We start from the raw sequence: 21,469 nt of genomic DNA, 5'->3' as shown, positions 1-21,469 counted from the left end.
GTCTAAAGAAAAACTGCACGGGGGCGACTGGGTGGCACAGTCGGTTAAGCGTCCGACTTCAGCCAGGTCACGATCTCGCGGTCCATGAGTTCGAGCCCCGCGTCAGGCTCTGGGCTGATGGCTCGGAGCCTGGAGCCTGTTTCCGATTCTGTGTCTCCCTCTCTCTCTGCCCCTCCCCCGTTCATGCTCTGTCTCTCTCTGTCCCAAAAATAAAATAAAAAACGTTGAAAAAAAAAATTTTAAAAACAGAAAAACTGCACGGAGCGAAGGTTTAGAGATGCAAGTAAGACGAACGCTAACCTCATTAGGAAACCTTAGTCCGGCCTTGTGACTGGCCATCTCCAGGCACGTCACTTCCCTATTCGTGGTTTCTGGCTGTGCAGGCACAATCTGCCTGAGGACTGGCACCATGCTTAGAAATCACTCCAAGATTATTTAACGATTTAACAATAACTAGCGTATGTTATTATTAACAACTATGCCGCAGGCTCTGTTCTAAGCATATCGCGTCTATTAAGCACTCAAGCCTCACAATTCTATAAGGTCATCATCCCTCTTGTACAGGTGAGGCAACTTGAGACCTAGACAGGTGAAGTGACACACCCGGGACACACAGCAAGGGGAAGATCTGGCTCCAAAGTCCATGCTCTCCGCGGCTGCGCCTCTCGCCGACCGAGACAGAGGCGGCCGGACACGGATAACCTTGGGTTGGTTCTGAGGAGGAAAGGGGGGGGGGTCCCAGGTCCCAGGAACGGATACATGCTCCTTTTCCCTCCTTTGTCGGTCATCCCAGGATTTAGTCACGCTCCCCCCTTTTCCACAACACACACCACAACCACCGCCTCTGCAGCAAACACCGTGGCCCTTTTCTGAATGGACAGGGCTCCAACCGTGAGTGGGCTGGGAGCGTTGCAGGACTCCAGCAATTGGGCAGTCCTGATGAAAGGCAGAGTAGCTTGGACCACAAGTGGGGAGGCAATGTTAATTCCCGCAGCCTGCAAAGGACAGAGCCCCAGGGTTGCCTTTCTTTCCGCAGCACCTGTCTCAAGGGATGAATGCTTCCTTGAAGCTCGCCGGTGGGGGGGAAGAGTAGGTTCTTTAGAAGAAACTCATTTATGAGGCTGGAAAATAGGGCGGTCTTCTCCTAGGATTCGTGAGTTTCTTTGGGAGGCACAGAGTGACCTCCACTGAGATCTAAATTCAGGGCACCATGGGGCGCCTGCGTGGCGCAGTCGGTTAAGCATCCGACTTCAGCCAGGTCACGATCTCGCGGTCCGTGAGTTCGAGCCCCGCGTCGGGCTCTGGGCTGATGGCTCAGAGCCTGGAGCCTGTTTCCGATTCTGTGTCTCCCTCTCTCTCTGCCCCTCCCCCGTTCGTGCTCTGTCTCTCTCTGTCCCAAAAATAAATAAACGTTGAAAAAAAAAAAAATTTAAATTCAGGGCACCGTAAGGACAGAGTGAAAAGGAAGAACCAATCAAGAAAGCTTTGCAACTTCTATTCAGATGAAAGGTCATAACAGTAAGACAACTGGCACGAGAAACCCAGGGATGTAGTCATCTCAAAAGATACTAAGACTTCCCCAGGGTAGCTACATGAAGACCCAAAGTGTGCAGGGCTTGAAAATCAACTGAGCACACCTATTTTTAAAGACCCGTGTGAGGATTCTGAACATCTATTCCTATTTTCACATGCGGATATTTCTATATCCACCGTCAGGGGAAAAGAGAAGATATCTATAGTTATCAGAGCAAGGATTTAGACGGAAATATCAATATGTTCCATATTCAAGGGATATACGATTCTGGACTAGGCTTTGTTGGAGAGAGGGGAAAGACAGGTTTTTCTCTTTAGACGCCTTTAGGAAGGGAAGATGCGTCTGATTAATTTAGGAGCTCAGCCTGGAGGGGAAGTGATTGACAAAAATGTTAATAAGTTATATCCATTCTTGGAAACCACTCTCTTCATCTGTTAGGATTGTGACCAAAATGGCCAGGAGCAGCAAGAGTCAGAAAGAGTACTCCCCTAAATGGCTTTTTTGTTTTTTAATTTTTTTTTTCAACGTTTATTTATTTTTGGGACAGAGAGAGACAGAGCATGAACGGGGGAGGGGCAGAGAGAGAGGGAGACACAGAATCGGAAACAGGCTCCAGGCTCTGAGCCATCCGCCCAGAGCCCGACGCGGGGCTCGAACTCACGGACTGCGAGATCGTGACCTGGCTGAAGTCGGACGCTTAACCAACTGCGCCACCCAGGCGCCCCAGGCTTTTTTTTTTTTTTTTTTTTAAACTAAGATTTGACTTGCCTCTGTGAAGATATAAAAGATGTATTCAACTGACCAAACAATGGAGTCCGAGTGACATTTTTTCCCTTCCTTTTTAAGTTGATTTATTTTGAGAGAGAGCAAGCAGGAGAGGGGCAGAGAGAGAGGGAGACAGAATCCCAAGCAGGTTCTGCACTGTCACAGAGCCTGTCGTGGGCCTCGAAATCACAAGCCACGAGATCATAACCTGAGCCGAAATCCAGAGTCAGAGGCTTAACCGACTGAGCCACCCCGGGGCCCCCTAATTTTTTCCCTTCCTATCACAGCTCCCTCCTCGCAAGTGTTGCAGTTTGGGTGAGTTTAGTACTCCTTCCTTTTCACTTTTAGTAAGGGGAGATAGTGATGGTGTGTGAAACGTCTATTTTACTAATGTCTTACACACTATTAAAATTCCAAAGCACAGGGGCGCCTGAGTTGTGCAGTCGGTTAAGCATCCGACTTCAGCCAGGTCACGATCTCGCGGTCCGTGAGTTCGAGCCCCGCGTCGGGCTCTGGGCTGATGGCTCGGAGCCTGGAGCCTGCTTCCGATTCTGTGTCTCCCTCTCTCTCTGCCCCTCCCCCGTTCATGCTCTCTCTCTCTCTCTCTCTCTCTGTCCCCAAAATAAATAAAAGTTGAAAAAAAAATTTAAAAAAAAATTCCAAAGCACAATAGTGAGGTGAAAGATATTTTTTGACTCTGGGCAAAACAGATACAAATATTTCTGAAGAACGAGCTGAAAATATTTCCTGGTTTCTTTTCTTATCGCGAGACCTGTATCACTCTGAAATCAGGATGTGCCTGTGTTCCTGTGGGGGAGAGCACCGACAGGCCCAGGCCGCAAGCCTTGCCCAGAGAGCTTTTGTCCTTGAAGGCAGACGTCCTTCTATGGAGTCATAATTGTTCTTGCTCTCAGGGCCTGAGGACACAGGGCCAACCGTGAGAAGCACCGTGAACCTGAGCTTCACTATTTACATCAAAATGGACCGGCTAGGGCTCTGCCTCAAGGCCCTGTTGAAGGACCGTGAGGAACCTTGGCTTGAAAAACAACCCGCATCACAACCAAGAAAGTGAGTCTGCAAAGCATGTGGCCCAGGACCTAAGAGTCCAGACTGTGTCCACCGCAGAGTGGTTGCCCGGTTGGAGCAGGTCCCCCCCCAGACAGGACTTGTTGGTGACATGGTGACTGTAACAGATCACCACTAGGACCCGCCCCTGTGACTCCCCAGAGAGAAATTAGAGTGTGAAAACCAGCCAAGAAAGGGACTTTCCCACATCCGCCTCTGCCTTTGGGGCCACCGAGGCCACTCTCCATCGTCACCTGCTGTGGCTGTGAAAGTCTGCCCATCATGAATATCACTCTTTCCGTCCACATTGCTTCTTCTAGATCTCAAGGAAGGCATTTCAAAAACCAGATGATCCAGCAGAAAATGCAATATGGAATTTCACTCGAGAGTCACAACAACTTTGAAAATATTTCTGCTTATTCAATTTCTCCTCCAGAAATCTGAAATTAGGTGTGATAAGTTAATGATTACACAAACAGAACTGCTTTCAATAATTTATTTGGACCCATGCCCAAAAACTGAACTTGCATGAAATATTAAATATTACTCTTACAGCAATTTAGACACATTCACACGAACATCAGGAAATGAAAAAAAAAATCTCCACCAAATGCCAGTGTTGTGTTTTGCTCGGAAAAATAATAACACAATTAGAGGTAAACAATGTTTTCTTCAGCGTCATCTCCAGTCTCCTGGTCTTGTCCAGTCAATGTCTGAAGATTTAGCTTTGCTTCGGCCGTAAATGTCTGCCGCTGAGAGCCATGTGGATGTGAGTCCTGGGAGGCTGGAAACTCAGTCTGAGAGATGTCCAAATCTGCAACAGACAGACGGCACAGGTCAGGAGGATCCGCGCGAGGCCTCCAAGGCAGGTGACACTGTAACTCAGAGCTCTCTAAGCCTGGGACATGCAGTGCCCATATATTCAGCCACAGAGAGAACCCGAGAGTCCAAGGAGAAAGGGACAAAATGCAATCACATCAAATGACTTAATCAATGTATCGTCAAGATGTGGTTGGGTGTGCGTTCAAATGTCTCCTATGGCTAAAAATAACCCTGACAAAATAATCCTAAGGGAGTGTCTAGTGAATAAAGACTTGTCACCATTTGCGGGCAGATAAAACACTGCTACTGTGGAACAAGGGTGCCCACTTATGTTTTAAAAACAGGTTCAAGGTCTTAGAAATACGGTATATACTCTAGCTATGGACGATGAACTATATTTGCATCTGCACAGCCCCTCCCCTCAGAATATCTCAAAGTCAAGAACTGACCTCAAGACTCAAATAATATGGCTGGGATTTTATTAATGTGGGCAAGGGGTGGGGGAAAAAGGAGTTGAAGGATGGAGACCGGCCAGCCTCACCATTATGCAAATCTAATTAACACTCTACAAACCACTTAGCTAGAGAAAACTGTTCCCGTATCAAGTACGGCTGGGTTCTTTTTTCTGGTTACCTAGCAACAGCAGGGCATCGTCTATTTTCCCTTTTTCTGCTAAAAACCCTCTAGTACACGGTGTAAGGGAAGGCAAAGAGGGGTTCCTACTTGAAGAAAAGAAAGGCTGTTGCTGCAAACCATTTTCTCTTCCCTTGTTCTACTGACCACCCTTCCTGAGGCTCACTTATATGGCAAAGTCACAAATGACTGGCTTCGGTCGGCGCAAAAGGCGGAGTATGCGTGGAAACCCAGGCGAGAAAGATGGATAGCCTGAAGCCCACCCACTCCTTCTTCAGTCATCAACAAGAGTTCATTATAAACATTGCCACATTTGACTCCAAGACTCTATTATTTAGATGGGTACCCATAACTGGTAGGATTCTAATGACAAAAATGCTTGTGGCTTCTGCCCTCCTGCCAATGACCTTTAGCTGGTAGGGAAGACAGGAAGCAAGGCCTGGAGGGAAGAGTAAAACGTCCTCATGCTGCTCTGTCTTCAGGGACGTGGGACACTTGGCTACGTGTCCGTTCATCACTCCTTCCAGTAAGAGGCAGGCCCACTGGAAGAGGGGCAGCCAGAGCCCCCGAAAATAAACACAAGTCACCTGGAGGAGCTGACGTGTGCCTGTGAAGCTGAGGGGGACCCCGGGGAGAGGGGAGGAGAAGAAAATTCTTTTACATTTGCGTGACTTGATTTTACTAACCCTGATTCCAAGTCCTGTACCTCAAATACTCGAACTCACTAACTACTGAACACGCGACTAGTGAAGATGCTTCTAACTACCCCTGTGCAAAGCGTGACTTCTGGGCACAAGAAGTTTTCCAGGTCTGATACAGCCATCACTCTTTTAAGCCTCAAAATGTTGTAACCCACAGTTTACAGTTTGGGAAACGAAAGCTCAGGCTACTTAAATTCCTCGCCCCACATCACGCAATTAAGAACTAATCTAGATTTGAACTCAGGGGACCACTGCCACTTGCACATCCGATCAAGAGTCTCAGGATTCCCATTTCTTATGGTGATGGAAACGGCTTGACCATTTTTATTACATTAAGAGACTTTGAACGTTTAATACTTATCCTCCCTAAGTACCACATTTTGAAGAATCACTTAGCAAAAAAGAAATTAAGAACGAGAGAGACATTCCAAGCTCCAAAAAACGGATACAATGATTATTATAAAATTGGGAACCTCCTTCATTTAATCAGGTAAACACCACAAACCGTCCTGCCCCCGCAATGATTTCTCTATTAGAGCAACACAGATCAACCTAGAATGCTCTCTGCTCTTTTATCACAGTTGGAGACAAAGTATGCTTGCCTGTGGTCACAACACACGTTTGCGCTTTCGACTCCTTTCCCCAGGCATTGAATGAATAAAGCCATTTAACCTCTAAAAAAAAATATATATTCTCAGTTACGCTACTCATGTTTAGCATTACACAACCTAACACATATACACCTCAAAACTTGCATCTATCAGATGCTCATAGATTAAAGAACAGTTCATGTAAGCCACTGTATTCCTGCCCCCTTGCCAACAGAAGGTCCAGCCAGGGTACAAGAAATACCACATGGCGAAGGAACAACCATGCATTGAATGAGGTGGTTGGGAGGTGATTGCGACAAACGTGACAATGCCCAGCACAATACAAGCCCTTAATCCCTGTAAATTTCCTTCCCCTGGGGGTGTGAGACATGTAGCAAAGAATCCAAAATACTGGTGGTGAGTCTAGGGATCTGGGAAGTCCTCTTAATGGTTTCAAGAGAAGGCTTAAGAACAGCCAAAGAACCAAACGTATATCAGAATTCTTTTAAACTGTAGGCTCTAGCTCAGGAAGACAGAGATCCAAGAATAAAGAGGGAGGGGGGGAGGTTAGTTTTTAATTGGTGTGTGTGTGTATATGTGTATGTATATGTGTGTGTAAGGGAGTATAGACATTTAATGTCAACTTTTTCAGATAAAAATAAAAATACAGAGGAACATCTCTAGGTGAAAAATAGCTTGCTGGACCCTAAAGTGACAGGCCCATGTTGGCATCCTAGATGTATTCATGGAGGTTGTTGTGGATGTATGTCACCTGAAGGTGAACTCAATTTCCTTTCCATTTTCTCCTTGATTTCCGCCTGAACTATTTAGGCAAGGTCAGACAACCCATCTTTGAAACTGGAAACCGTTCCATGATTTCTGATTTTATGATTCCATTTCAACCCTGAAAGAGCACCAGCACAGCAACTGCATACTTCTCAAGGTCAGCCACCTTTTTCCACACTTTTTACCCTAGAGAATATGATCATTATGGAATCTTAAACTGAAAAAACATTTGTTAAAATAAAACCTCACTGGTTCAGAAAGCAGAATTCTTGAGGAATAAAAATCACCCAATTTTGTGATCGAAATCCCTATAAACTGCTGAACATAAAAATAGGATACCTGGTTTTTTAATAAGCAAAGAAATATTAATTTAATGGAATCCTAATTTGGTCGACTAAAAAGCAAATGCTATTATAATGAAACAAAACTTCAGACTACAAGGAACCTTTCCATCTAGTGTCTCAATACAACTTTCCCTGTCCATTGACATAAAAGATGCAATTTGGTCTTTACCATACTTGTGGAAACTAAACAGAATGACCATGACTAACCTTAAGATAAAGACGAAGAAGCGGAAACACATCAAATCCCCATAGCCTGGCTAAACATAGTAGAGAAATAAAATCTTGGTGCAGGGTTTTCTTCTAACTGAAAATTTTCACACCAAACAACTTCACCCTTAACAAGAAATTTCCATATGTCCAATGTGGGGTCTAAGTCCACCTGCTAATGAAGTTTTAAAACATTCTAAGTACCCACATTTTGGAGTGGGGGGCAAAAAGCACCCGTGCTACCAAGCGATATGCCCCACACCACACACTGATACGTATCCACAGACAGTTGCCTAAATCTCCCTGTTTTCAGCCCTTAGTTGCAACCTGTTGGCGAACGTTTACACTGACCATTTTCACACTTCTCACCTGCTGTTGGAATTTTAGACCATCAGGAAAGAGAATCTGGGGTGTAGGATGACTTACAACTATAGAAATCAGCTCCTGAAAAGCTGATACTAGTAGGATGCAAAATGAGCCTTCCTTCCGTCGGCTCACCATCATTCTTCTTCTGAGCCAACTGGATAAGTGGTTCTTTTCTATAAACTCAAAGTATACCATGCAACCATGTGCCATATTAAAAATGAACGAAGCGCCTCCTAACCCAAGAGTTAAATAAACCACAAGGTAAATCGTAACCTTGGGCAAGTCATTTCTGTTTGGGCTTCAGTTTATGAAGGACGTGACTCAAATCACCTTTCTGGCCTCTTGAACTTCTACTGTATGAGAATTTATCCATTTGGACTTTGGCTTAGCGCTTCACCAAATAATATTCTGAGGGAACAACAAATGGATGTGTTTTTAAACTGCTTTATGCTCAAGAAATACAAATGTATTATCTTAAGTTGCATCTAAGATAATGTTTTTAAGGTAATTTCCAGACCTATGCCCCACCCTTCTACCTTCATTCTTCTCAACAACACCTATCTGACTGAGCCAACATAGAGTCTTCAACGGACAGTATTTGGAAAACTACCTATTGAGAAGATAATGTTTACAGTCAAAACCTGCACGCAATCTTCCCTTCAAAGAACAGCAGACTTAAGAGTAACTTGTCAGGAAGAAAAAGTCTGTGACACGTCAAAAGGAGTTATCTATCATGTTTAAATAATTAGTGTAATATTTGCCTTTTCTGGATTTTCTGAATAGAAAAGCATCTTAAATTATGATAATTTTTAAGCTTCATTTAAATTTAAAAGCACCAGTATAACTTTCATCATAAATATCAACTGGGGACATCTAGAATTTAACTCAACGTATGGCCAATGGCCAGGCACCCAGCACCCAGTGCTACAAAAAGCACACTGAGTCGACTGTCGGGATCATTGATGATGCCTTGCTCAGGCCTCTGTGTCTCATCCCATTCCATTCTCCCAAACAAAACTCACAACACAGAGCTTCATGTCTTCTGGGCCTTGGCTCTGTTCTTGTTTATTTTAATGAAGTGTTCTGACTTGTGCTTCTGATTACTACATCCCTTACGCATGTTCCTAAAATCAAAATTCACACTTTCCTAGAATAACTCCACCTCAAAAAAATTTTTGATTAATGTTCCAAGTCTGCAGAATAAGTTGTAGTCCCTGTTTAATGATTGATTCACGCTTACACTGTGAAACATTGAAAAAATCGTTTCCTGATGGCATTACTGGCGATCACTATTTTTTCTCAGGAGCGTTAATACACGGCATTTTTCTTCTAATGGAAAACATTTCTTGTACGGAACTTGAGGTATCTTCAGAGCAAAGGAAAATTGGTCTATGTCACTAATTTTGCTCGACTCTATTTTCCATAGTGAGGCACAAGCAGCATGTGAACCTCTGGCATGAAAACGAACCCGGGGTTGGCATCTGAAACCAACAGTCTCCAGTAGTGTTAGGATTCCTTACTATTCCTCATCTACAGTAATGCACCTGAACTAAAATAACAGAAATGTGCTCTGGGGGTCCATGTGCATGAAGAAATTTATAACATATAAAAGCAAACAGTTATAATTTTTTAAATTGTAACTGTTATAGCTGGACTTTATTGTCTTATCAGTAATTAACATTTGAATCACCTGGAGTTATGTAGGTAACATGGACAAGAAACAGAACAACTGAAGCAACCGATACAATGAAGACAAGATTAACACAAGACATGGTATGATGAACCAAGTCTATTACATGAACTTTGATTTGCTCTCGCTCTCCTTTCTCCCCATAAGGTGCCAACGTTATGGACTCACGACCTTAACGTTAGCAAGCCCCATGAGAGGATGGGGCAAGTGCCTCTGCCTTCCTCTCTTCTTTAGGATGTGTTTCAAAGTGTTTCTCTAAACAAGATACTAACAGGTATTAATGACAGAAGAATAAATACAGTGGTCAAGGAAGCTGATGAAACTGTGGGCAAATCAAGTTTCTTAACAGATTCCTCAGACCTTTAATCGGCTCACCTGTATCATAAATCTCTGAGGGGGGAAAAGAGTATGTGGCACCCTCCAAACTGAGGGGGACTTTTCTCACAGTGTGCTTGGTACGTTCCACATAACGTATTTGGGGAACCGGTACCGTAAAAAAAAGGCAAATCTATTATACATTAAGAAAGAAACAACAAATGACCAAGATGTCAGGATAGGTCAGGGGCAGGAAGTTGAAAATAAGTGAGGTTTTCCAAATTCAGAAACTCTTAACCTTGTACGTGATGTCCTTCTGGTGGACACGGGCAATTATCGACAGTGGCTGCTCAAGTTATTAGGAGAAAAGCAGATGGAGAGCTTTGTAGTGGATGGATCAAGCTGACAATATCTGAACCCACAGATCAAATATAATATCATAAAAAGATAAACAGACATGGTTGGCCTCGTGATAGGATGCAACAGGAAATGTATAACATGGGCAATATAGGAAACATATAATCCGATCTGTGAAGATTCTTCAGGTCAAAAAAGCCTCTATCTAGTCAAACACCAAACACCTATCCCAACTACCCAGGTTACAGAAAACACGGGGGGGGAGAATAATACGTTAAATAACACTATAGGAAAGCAAGCAGAAAAATTTAGAATGTAGGACATTTAAAAAAAATGATTTTCTTCAGGGAAATAAATATCTTTTCAAAAAACAAACAACAATGTGTTTTCAAATAATTATAAGACTTAAAAAAGGGGGGGGCAGGAGAAATTCAGATTAAAAGAGATCTAAGAGATATACAAGCCAAATACAATATATGAAATTATTTGGATCAAACAAACCAAGGGGAAAAAGTTGAGACAGAGAAATTCATGTACTGACAGTATGATTTCAAGTATAAAGTTTTTTAGGTGTAATAAAGATATTGTGGTGATGCTTAAAAAAAAAAACACTTCTTGCCTTTTAAAGAAAGATACTCAAGTATTTTGAAATGAAATCATAGGATATCCTGGATTTGCTTTAAGATAACCCAGTGTGAGAGAGAGAGAAGAGCACTGGTGAACCAGGATTGGCTTGTCTGATGACCAGGATTGGTCATCATTAGAGCTGAGAATTCATTAAACAATTCTACTTTTGTATACATTTGAAATGTTCCATGGTATATTTTTTAAAGTACAGAGCCTCACATATATTTGGACTATAAAATTATAAAGGGTTCTCTGTTATTCCAACAGCGTAGCTCCTATACATCTGAAAAAAAAAATGGAACACTGTGGCAATAAATTAGGGGCCTCCTCTGGATGCTGAATGTGTTTACATCAATTTTAATGCAACTGTATGACAAGTCATTGGCAAGTGTGTGCGTATGGGTTTTTATCTATTTAGAAAGATACACAATTTATAAGACTCTGTGTCATAAAATAAATTAGGTTCATTTGAGTTTATAGCTACCTAAAAGATATGATACAGATTCAAATATGTCCCTTTGCTTTTGCCTAGAAAATTTAACATCTCCCAGGTGAACCATAATCAGAAAAGATCTTTTATACCCTGGGGGTGTAGTTGTTGATGGCAAAGAATTGGTAAGTTTCTCTTGTAATTTAGATTCCTATTCTTCAGCCTTTTGAGTTTACTAAAACTAAGATGTAACATTTAAGAAATAGAAGGTAATACATTTAGTCTGACAATATCAAAGTTGATTTCAGTTTACAATAATAGGAGGTATAAAAACATATTGCCAAAGGAATTAGTGAATACCTGATACAAAAAATTTATCTACTCAAAGTCCTGATAATCACCAGTTTCGAATGCTTATGTGTTGAAAGTACCTGAAATTTTCATTTAGCCTAACCCTTGCCTTCTCAGCAGAATCAAATGGATGTAGTCAAGATAGAATTGCATTATAGGGCTTCTGTCTTTAAGCCACTAACATTGACTTTGAGTGAAACATTCAACTCAATTCTCACAGCAATACACAATGGTAGGTATACTACGGAATATGAAAGGGAGAGCCTAATGCCAATACAGACACAAGCCTAACTTAAAAAAACAGAACTCAAGAATACAGGAAGCTCAAGAAAATCTCTAATATCTTCAAAGAAATATTTAAAAGACATTCAACTACAAAGCAAGATTCCATAAAATATCAACTATAAGAGAACAAGGAAAATCTCTTGAAATTAAAAATATGCTAGGGGCGCCTGGGTGGCGCAGTCGGTTAAGCGTCCGACTTCAGCCAGGTCACGATCTCACGGTCCATGACTTCGAGCCCCGCGTCGGGCTCTGGGCTGATGGCTCGGAGCCTGGAGCCTGTTTCCGATTCTGTGTCTCCCTCTCTCTCTGCCCCTCCCCCGTTCATGCTCTGTCTCTCGCTGTCCCAAAAATAAATAAAAACATTGAAAAAAAAAATTTTTTTTTTAAAAATAAAAATATGCCAGCTGAATTAAAAAAAAAAAAAAAGTCAATGGACTAGTAGGAGGTTAAGGATAAGAAAATCTCCCAGAAAGGAAAACAAAAACATTAAGAAATGGGAATAGAAGTGGGGGCGGGGGCGGAATAAGCAGAAAAATCAGAGGACCCAAGAGGTCCAACTCTGAACGAGAAACAGTTCCAATAAGATAATAATGACGACAAGAGTTTTTTAAAGAAAATTTCCCACAATCAAAGAAAATGTCTCAAGTAACCAGTAAGAATGGCTTTAACAAAAGACCACACGAAGACATACAATACAATTCAGCCAACAAGGGATAAAGAGAGAACTGCAAAGGCTTCCAAAATTGAGAACAGGTCACAAAGAATTAGAAATAACAATGACATCAGACTTCTCAACAGAAACCCTAAGAAGCAGAATAATCAAACCGTTCAAAATTCTGAAGGAGAATAAATTATTTTTTTGAGAAAGAGAGAGGGTGCAAGGGAGAGGGGCAGAGGGAGGGAGAAGAGAATCTTAGGCAGGTTCCACATTCAGCACAGAGTCTGACACGGGGCTCTATGCAGGCCTCGAGCTCAAGACCATGAGATCATGATCCGAGCTGAAATCAAGAGTCAGACACTTTACCGACTGAGCCATGGAGGTGCCCCTGAAGGAGAATGATTTTTGATCTGGAATTCTAAGCCTAAATATATTACAAAAACCAAGTATAAAAGCAAAAACAAATGATGTGAAAAATACATTTCAAGTTAGTTATTTGGAAAAAAAATGTGCTCTCATTACGGCTTTTCTTGGGAACATTTGGAGGCAAGATCCACCACATAAAGGAATAGGTCATAAAAGATAAAAAATGAGACTGAGCACACGGGATCTGTCACAGGAGGAGTATGAAGGGTGACACCTATATAGCAGGCATGGAACAACAAGGGCTTATTGGAAAAGGAGGACAGAGGATCCTGGAAGGGAAATTTCAAGGACAGAAAATGAAGCAGATAGATATCGGACGTGTTGAGTGTGTGGAAACTAATATTGGTCAGTTACTGACAGGTACACAAGCTATGGAGGAAAACATAGTTGGGAGGTAGGAAAAAAGTAAGCAAATGAAGAAGACATAAGGTTAAAGCCTCAGTAAAATAGAATAGTCAAAAACAACATTATTTTAAGTAGCTTCTGCACATATGGTTGATTTTTCTCCATCCTGAAAGACCTTAGCTCTGTCACAAATGTCCTTTTGCAATCTTAAAGTATCTACATATAACTGTAAATATGATTTCTCCTACAACTATTTCTCAAAGTTAAAACCATATTGAACCCATTTAAAAACAATTAATTTGCCTGCATAAGTAATACTGAACACCTGAAATTCCAAAATCTGTTGTTAGAAAAACACCTTTAAGAAGAGTCACTTCACCAAAGAGGAAACCTAAATGGCAAATAAATACAAAAAGACACTAAATCTCACGAGTAATTAGGGAAGTACAAATTCTAAGAATGGGAGTTACCATTTCATACCCATGAGATTGGCAAAATTTAGAAACCTAACAATACTGAGTGTTGGGGAAGTTCTGGAGAAACTGGAAATCTCATATATAGATGCTGATAACTGAATTATTTAACTTTAGAGAGAAATAATACCCAGCAAAACCAAAGACATCCCCATCACTTTTAGGTGTTATCATGTAAATAAACTCTCATTCACAAGGGGAATGCATAAAAGGATATTTACGGAGAATCATTTGTAGGAGTAAAAAAAATTGGAAACATCCTAACTGTCCACTAGTAACAAATAAGCTGGCATTTATTCTATAAGGGAATAGTATACAGCAGTTTAAAATGAACTATTTGAACTACATGTATGAATATGCACATTGAGTGGAAAAAAAATAGTTGCAAAAAGACAAACATTATACAGAATATAAAAACAAAAATATATATTTATGCATACATGTATGTAGCAAGAACATAAAAACTTACTATAGAAATGACATGCACCAATTATAGAATAATAGAAATGATAGCACCAATTATAGAATATTGTTTAAATGGGGAAAAAAAGGAAAAATAAGGGGAGGGACGGTATATTGAATATTCTAAAAAAAAAAAAAGGCAAAGAAATATCTTAAGCAAACATGGCAACAGGTTAACATTTGTTAAACGCATGCCTGATACATATTTTTTTCTTTACTTTTCTGTAAGTTTGAATTTTTCATAGTTAAAACTTTTATATTAAAAATGCATTAAAGGGGCGCCTGGGTGGCGCAGTCGGTTAAGCGTCCGACTTCAGCCAGGTCACGATCTCGCGGTCTGGGAGTTCGAGCCCCGCGTCGGGCTCTGGGCTGATGGCTCGGAGCCTGGAGCCTGTTTCCGATTCTGTGTCTCCCTCTCTCTCTGCCCCTCCCCCGCGTTCATGCTCTGTCTCTCTCTGTCCCAAAAATAAATAAAAATGTTGAAAACAAATTAAAAAAAAATGCATTAAAATACACAGCAACCAAGTATAATATGTGGTCTTATATTATTATATATTATATAATATATATTATATTATTATAATATTTGGATTGAGTCAAAAAAATCAAACTAGGAAGAGTACACACACTCACACACACACAATTGGAAGTTTAAATACTGACTATATGTTGATACTATGGAATTTTTGTTCAATTTTTCCCTTGGTGTGATAATAGTTTTAAAAAGAGAGCCCTATCTCTTAGAGATAAATACTGAAATGTTATGCATCAATAAATACGTACACATGATTTTTAAATACTGCTTCAAAATAATACTGGGCATGTTGGGGTAAGTGTCTGGGTGAAACACAATTGGCCAGAAGTTCCTAAGTTTTCCAAGTTGATCATGGTAACTAACTGGCTGTCATACTCCTATTTAATTATGTACATGTTTGAAATTGTCCACAATACGTTTAGATAGGCAAAACAACAAAAACAAAAACAAAATATCAAGCTCAATTTTTAAATCAAAATTAAGACCATCAAATCCTGGAGTCCCTGTTAAGAAGCAGGTACAACTTTTCTAAGAGTGCACTGAATCAAATGACATGTAGGTCTCCAACTCAGGGATAGGTCAGGATTTTCATGACACTGAATCCCTCTGAAAGACAGACCAGGGGCTCCTAAGAACTATGCCAATTAGGTTGACTTTCTGGAAACTGCCTGCTTCATGACCCTACCCACTGTGAAAGAGAAGAAGTGAATTCACTTTATTGCCAGGTGAATAAGGCAGAATTTTAATGCTGCATTTACTACTTACTAACTCAGTCAAGGGAAAAGCATCTGTTAAAATTCTTAAGCATACAAGATCCAGTGTATTTCTTTAAACCAGAAGCAGGCAATTAAATACATCCAAGCTAACTAGTTCTAACTACTTCTGAATAATCACATTATTGGGCTTCAAAAAAAATTGTCCAATTCTTCAAAGGTCTACAAATGAGTGTATTTTTTTCTTGATCAACTACAAAATTACATGATGTCAAACAACTAACATGCCTTTTCTGTTCTGAGAAATTGGTATTTACAGTTTTCATAGCAACACAATTTTTTTTTCTTTTTAGAAATGAGAAACATTATTTTTGTAAGTCTTATTTGTTTGAAGTAACATTTGCCAAGAAACCAAACTCCAAAATATATTTTCCAACTGTAGCTCTGAGTTTATGCCACTCAAAAATGATTATAATTTTAAAAGCACAACATAATATATAGAAAAAAATGTTTTGTTCAAGGCAGATTTTCACACCCTTGGCATTCTTTTCACATTTATGTTTGTTATCAGAGCAAAGATAACTGTATTACATTTCTGGAAATTAAACTTAAAATGTTTTTAGAAATTGTATGGTTTGAAAAGAAGGCAGTTTGCAGAACAGAGACAAAATAAGGATTTTACCAAAACAGCAATCGAAAGAAAACACACATATCACAGGATTCACTGCTCTCCTCCTTGGAGCCATCTCCCTCTAAAGAAAATTGTTTTTAAATTTTCTTATGGATACTAATGTCATAAGAAGCTGCTCTTGCTGTTAATACTTGCCCTGTTGACATATGACCTGTGACTAACACTGGGCCTAAAGAAAGCCAATTTCCGGGGCGCCTGGGTGGCTCAGTCGGTTAAGCGGCCGACTTCGGCTCAGGTCATGATCTCGCGGTCCGTGAGTTCGAGCCCCGCGTCGGGCTCTGTGCTGACAGCTCAGAGCCTGGAGCCTGTTTCGGATTCTGTGTCTCCCTCTCTCTGCCCCTCCCCCGTTCATGCTCTGTCTCTCTCTGTCTCAAAAATAAATAAACGTTAAAAAAAAATTAAAAAAAAAAAAAAAAGCCAATTTCCCTTTCAGTATCTACCAGGTGACATGTATCCCCAAGCTGGCACTAGATCTCCCTCCTTCTGGATAGACCTCTTTCTTCCCTAAACAACTCGTCTCAAGAAGAAGCCATAGCATGACACGAAACTTCTTTCACGGAATCAGCCACCAAGAGCAAGGATCATGAAGGGCAGCCTCAGTTGGTCCCTGAGTGACCAGCAGCCCTCATTCGTTACAGACATCTGAGGACCACTGAGTACGGTGTCCTGAGAAAGCCCGTGACCACACAGTTGAAAGCCGTTCAGGGCCGGATGAATATAGTCCACAGCTCTACACCCCTCCACAGACCCTCCGGACAGTGAGCTTCCAGGTTCGGTGGGTAGGACAACTTCAGGGACGATACATCTGAAGTGAGCCTTGAAGGCCGACCAGGATGTCCACAGGGAGAGACGGCCCTGTGTGGAGGTATGCCAGCTGGAACTGGCAAGTCTGGCAAAGGGGAGAAAATGCTAGATGCTATAAAAAAGGAAAGTTGTCAAGCTTGGCTGAACCATGAGTTTGCGCAGGTGAGTTGAGGTGGGGGATGCGATGAAAGAGCAGCCTGTGGAGGGTCTTGGAGGGAAGGGTTAGGAGTTCTTACCTGAGAAACAAGCATGGCAGCCACAGCGACCGGGACCCTTCGACGATTGCCTATCAATCTACATCCTCGGCTTCACCTGCACATCCTGTATGTGTTGCTATCCTACAAGGAGGGGTAGCTCCAGGAGCAGAGTGAGAAGGGAACTATACTCCCCTATGTTTGCCTGCCTGGAAGGAAACCACATTTAAGACCATCAGGTTCCATTCCGTTAATGGGCATTTTTTTTTTTTTTGGTCAATTAGTAGAGAGTCTATCAGAATGAAAACTGGTTTGAGCTTCTTTTCCATTTGCTCTTCACTGAGTGCTTAGTGTATGCTCTGCACTGGGCTGGACATAAGGGAAACCTAGCTGAATAAGCCCTCGACTCCACAGTCAACAAATTTATAGTCTGTATAATCACTTTGAAAGTGCTTTTAGTTTCTTAAAATTGAAACAGGCACCTACTCCAGAAATAATTCTACTCCTAGGTATTTACGCAAGAGGAATGAAAACATAATACACACACACACACACACACACACACACACACACACACACACACAGCCCTGTACAGGAATGTTCAGAGCAGCTTTATTCCTAATAGCCAAAAATGAGAAATAAGCCATGTGTCCATCAACAGAAGAATGGGTAACTGTGGTAAATCCATCAAGGCAAGATCCCTCAGGAATAAAAGGGGATGAACCACAGATTCATGCAAGGTCATAGATGCATCTCAAAAGCATGCTGAAGGAAAAGAACTGAACACAAGAAGGCACACAGTATCTGATTCCATTCCATTCCATTCCATAATAAGCAAAATTAACCTATGATGATGAAAAGCAGAGGAGTGGTTGCTTCGGGGGGGTAGGGATTGGTTGGAAAGGGGTAGAAGGGAGCTTTCTGGAGTGATGGAAATATTCTGCGCCTTGATATTCTTTCCACAAAATTGATTGAATAGACTTAATATCTGGGCATTTCACTGTATGTAAGTTATAACTCAAACAAAATAAACCATATAAAGCATCATCTAGTCTAAAGGGAAAACACGTATGAAATATGGTACAAAGGAGGAAAAGGGTGCATTGGACACACAACGTTATACACGAGAGGTTCCTAACTCAGACTAAGAGGGTCTGGAAAGGCATCTAGAACTAAGTGACCCTGGAGCTAAGTCTTGAAAGGTGAGCAAGAGTTAGCCAGGTTGGAAGAAAAGGGTACAAGAGAAGATATTCCTGACAGAGGAAGTAGATGCACAAAAAATAGGAGGGCCCTGGCCTCTCACATAACAAGGAGAACTTCTGACTGCTGTACCACAGTGGGGAAAGGATGTAGTAGGAGAGGCGGCTGAGAGGTTCAAAGCCAGATCAGACCTCCAGGCCCAAACACATGGCCTCCAGGGCTCCTTCAGGGAGGACCGCCTTTCAACACACGGATCCTTTGGAAACACCCAAGGAAGAGAACCCAAAAAATCTCTAAGAGGACTGGACACAAACCCTTAACCACAGGCTCAAGTGCTGACCTGGGGGCTACACAAAGCTCTATCTTAAATCCATGCTGGATTCGGTTTTCAAAAGACAACCCATGTGGTAAATCATGCTGGGATATGCCATTTGGATTTCAACTGCTCCCAAGGGAGAAAAAATGTATTTGAAGGGTGCACCCCGGGCAATGCATTTATCTCAACATCCACTTACATCAGTGTTTTTTTCCAGTATATTTAAAAAAAATTTTTTTAACGTTTATTTTTTTTTATTTTTGAAACAGAGAGAGATAGAGCATGAACAGGGGAGGGGCAGAGAGAGAGGGAGACACAGAATCTGAAGCAGGCTCCAGGCTCTGAGCTGTCAGCACAGAACCCGACGCGGGGCTCGAACTCACGGACCGGACCGTGAGATCGTGACCTGAGCCGAAGTCGGACACTTAACCGACCAAGCCACCCAGGCGCCCCTCCCAGTATATTTAAAGGAATAGTAGCCCTGCCAGACACTAGGCCCCAGAGGAGGATGCTGTGGTTAACTGCCAAGGTTTGCGAAGCGCCACCTTTGGATATCCATGAGCACGATAAAAGTTTTGAAAAGGTTGGAGAGTCCCCAAGCCAGCATTTCCCAATATTATTATTATGAGAACCGCCTATCTAGTAACACCTAGTAACAGCCAGTAGAATTATGCAACATGTTTTGAGATGGGTCTTCTTAGCTCAAAACCCAAATGAGATGAAGTCTTTCAGGCCACCAAAGCAACCACCTGGAAGGAGTACAGTGGCTCAAGTCTTCCTAAGGATTTGTAGCTTAACACAAGCTATGTATACTGAGCACCTCCAAAGTTCCAGGTATTTTATGCTTTGTCTTATGTAATCCTCTACCAAGGACAAAGCAGATACTATCAGAAGTCCAATTTTATATATAAGGAAATAAACATATCAAGTTAACTACTTGCTTAAAATTTCATAGGTAATAAATGACAGATCTAGAATATGAACTGAGGGGTAATTTCCAACCCTTCTCTGTCTTAACCACTATGCCAGTCAGTCATCTCCACTGTTCAATATTAGTCAATGACATTGCCTCGTGCATTCATTTATTCATGTATTCATTCAAATCCCTCACTTAAAAATGAAGCACTGATTAACTGATTAACTCAGGTAAAGTTCATTACATAAGAAAATACATGTTCAGTCTATTTTTCCTGAAACTTGGTTTAGGAGGTGGGAGATGATGGATCCTTTATCTTCTACTATCTTTAAAAGTGAGTTTGAGAAACAGTAGAATATTCTATCACCTACTTTTATCTCAGGAACATATCTAGCCTTGGTCATTCTGGCCCAAAATGGTATTGCCAGGCAGGTTTCAACTCTTTTCTGGGTCAGTGTTGATTCAGTCATTTAATCAAGCCCTTCAGGAAACACATTTTCTGGAACTTGCCTGAACCATACATTCTCAAAGTGGGCCAATGGATTCTCCAAAAACAAAACAAAACAAAACAAAACACAACTTGCAGATAATCTAAAAAAAACTAAAAATCCCCAATACTATTACCTAAAGTATTATAAATTTATAGAAGTCCTATAAGTTTGTTTGAGAAAATATTTTAATTGTGGGGGAGTGTGACTCAATCCTAAGTAGTAGGTAAGAGATTGACTCTGACCAACATATCTGCAATATTTATCTATTAATATATCTGTATCTCTTATCTGACAAGCATAAAGGGAAAATATTTCAATTTACTAGCAATACCATTTGCAAAAATCCTTCCATACTCTTACCAGGAAGAAGGACAACTTCTCAGAGGAGAGGAATTTTAATGTGGTTTTTCCCAATACTTCCTTCGCTCTCAGGCTCACACAGCTCAGTTTCATGCTTTCTCCATTGATTAAAGCATCTCAGAGCAGCGGAGGCTCACAAAAGATGAATTTAGTACCTGATATTTAACAATGCATTACCCTCAGGCTATTTGATCAGCTTGAAATAACTAAAAAAAAAAAAATCTTTTTTAAATGTGTGAAGACAGTTCAGTGGAGTACTGTAAAGGCAAGCTAACAGCCACCCCCCAGCCCTGACTCCCAGGATTGCCGCACTCTCCTTTCAAGGGCTCTGGGAGTTGAGCCTGCAGTCCCCAGAGAGAGACATCAGGCTACGACTGCACTTTTTCACACTGGAGCTTGGATCCAAAATGTGGCCTCATTACTACATGCCGACTAACAGACCATCACATTTTGGCCAAAATGTTTGTTACGTTCTCTCCATCCCGTCTCTGTGCCAACGAAGAGGCGTTTGCATATGCAAAACTTTGGGAGCGTATTTTAGAGCTCATGCTGAACAGAAGCGTCAAGCATCCAAAAATAGAGGATGAGCTCTACTTGCCAATCTGGATAATTTCACAAATAATCAAACATAGTATAGCTTTGGGAGGAATAAATTTGTCAAGAGTCAGAAGTTTAACCTACTCATGGGAAGTAATACAGCTCTGAAAACTTCGGTTTCTTAAAAGAGGGTTCAATTTTAATCAGATGGGATATACATTAAGCTTCCATATTCTTGTTATAAGAACATCCGCAAAACAGAACCATATGGAAGCAAGTAAAGACAACACAATATGCATACATCCAAGAGTTCAGGCTTATATAATTTTAAGAATGTTTAATAGTTCCATATTTACTATGCTAAAATAAGAAGAAGAAGAAAAAAAAAAAAACACCCAGCATAGCTAAGCAGTTAACTGCAAGGGCACATCTGAAATGACAAGAATATAAGCTTAAGATCCTAAACATGCAGATTCCAGA

The 21,469-nt window shown here is 41.2% G+C and overlaps 1 protein-coding gene across 8 annotated transcripts in view; it reads right to left on the bottom strand.

Moving 5' to 3' along the window:
- Window positions 1–3,846: 3,846 nt before the first annotated feature.
- Window positions 3,847–21,469, bottom strand: part of ARHGEF28 (Rho guanine nucleotide exchange factor 28) — a 310,574-nt gene continuing 292,951 nt past the window's right edge. For 7 of the 8 annotated variants that reach the window (XM_045062033.1, XM_045062024.1, XM_011283815.4 and 4 more), the window contains one exon: window positions 3,847–4,178. In XM_045062033.1, coding sequence (XP_044917968.1) covers window positions 4,015–4,178 — 164 coding nt within the window. In that variant the 3' untranslated portion in view covers window positions 3,847–4,014. Of the gene's footprint in view, window positions 4,179–4,202; window positions 6,195–21,469 lie in introns of those variants that run through there. The other variant, XM_045062036.1, reaches the window with a different exon arrangement.

The sequence above is a fragment of the Felis catus genome, chromosome A1 (genome assembly GCF_018350175.1).
Source record: "Felis catus isolate Fca126 chromosome A1, F.catus_Fca126_mat1.0, whole genome shotgun sequence".
Lineage (NCBI taxonomy): Eukaryota > Metazoa > Chordata > Mammalia > Carnivora > Felidae > Felis > Felis catus.
The sequence above is the reverse complement of the archived record's forward strand: the minus strand, read 5'-3'. Positions and strand labels throughout refer to the sequence as shown.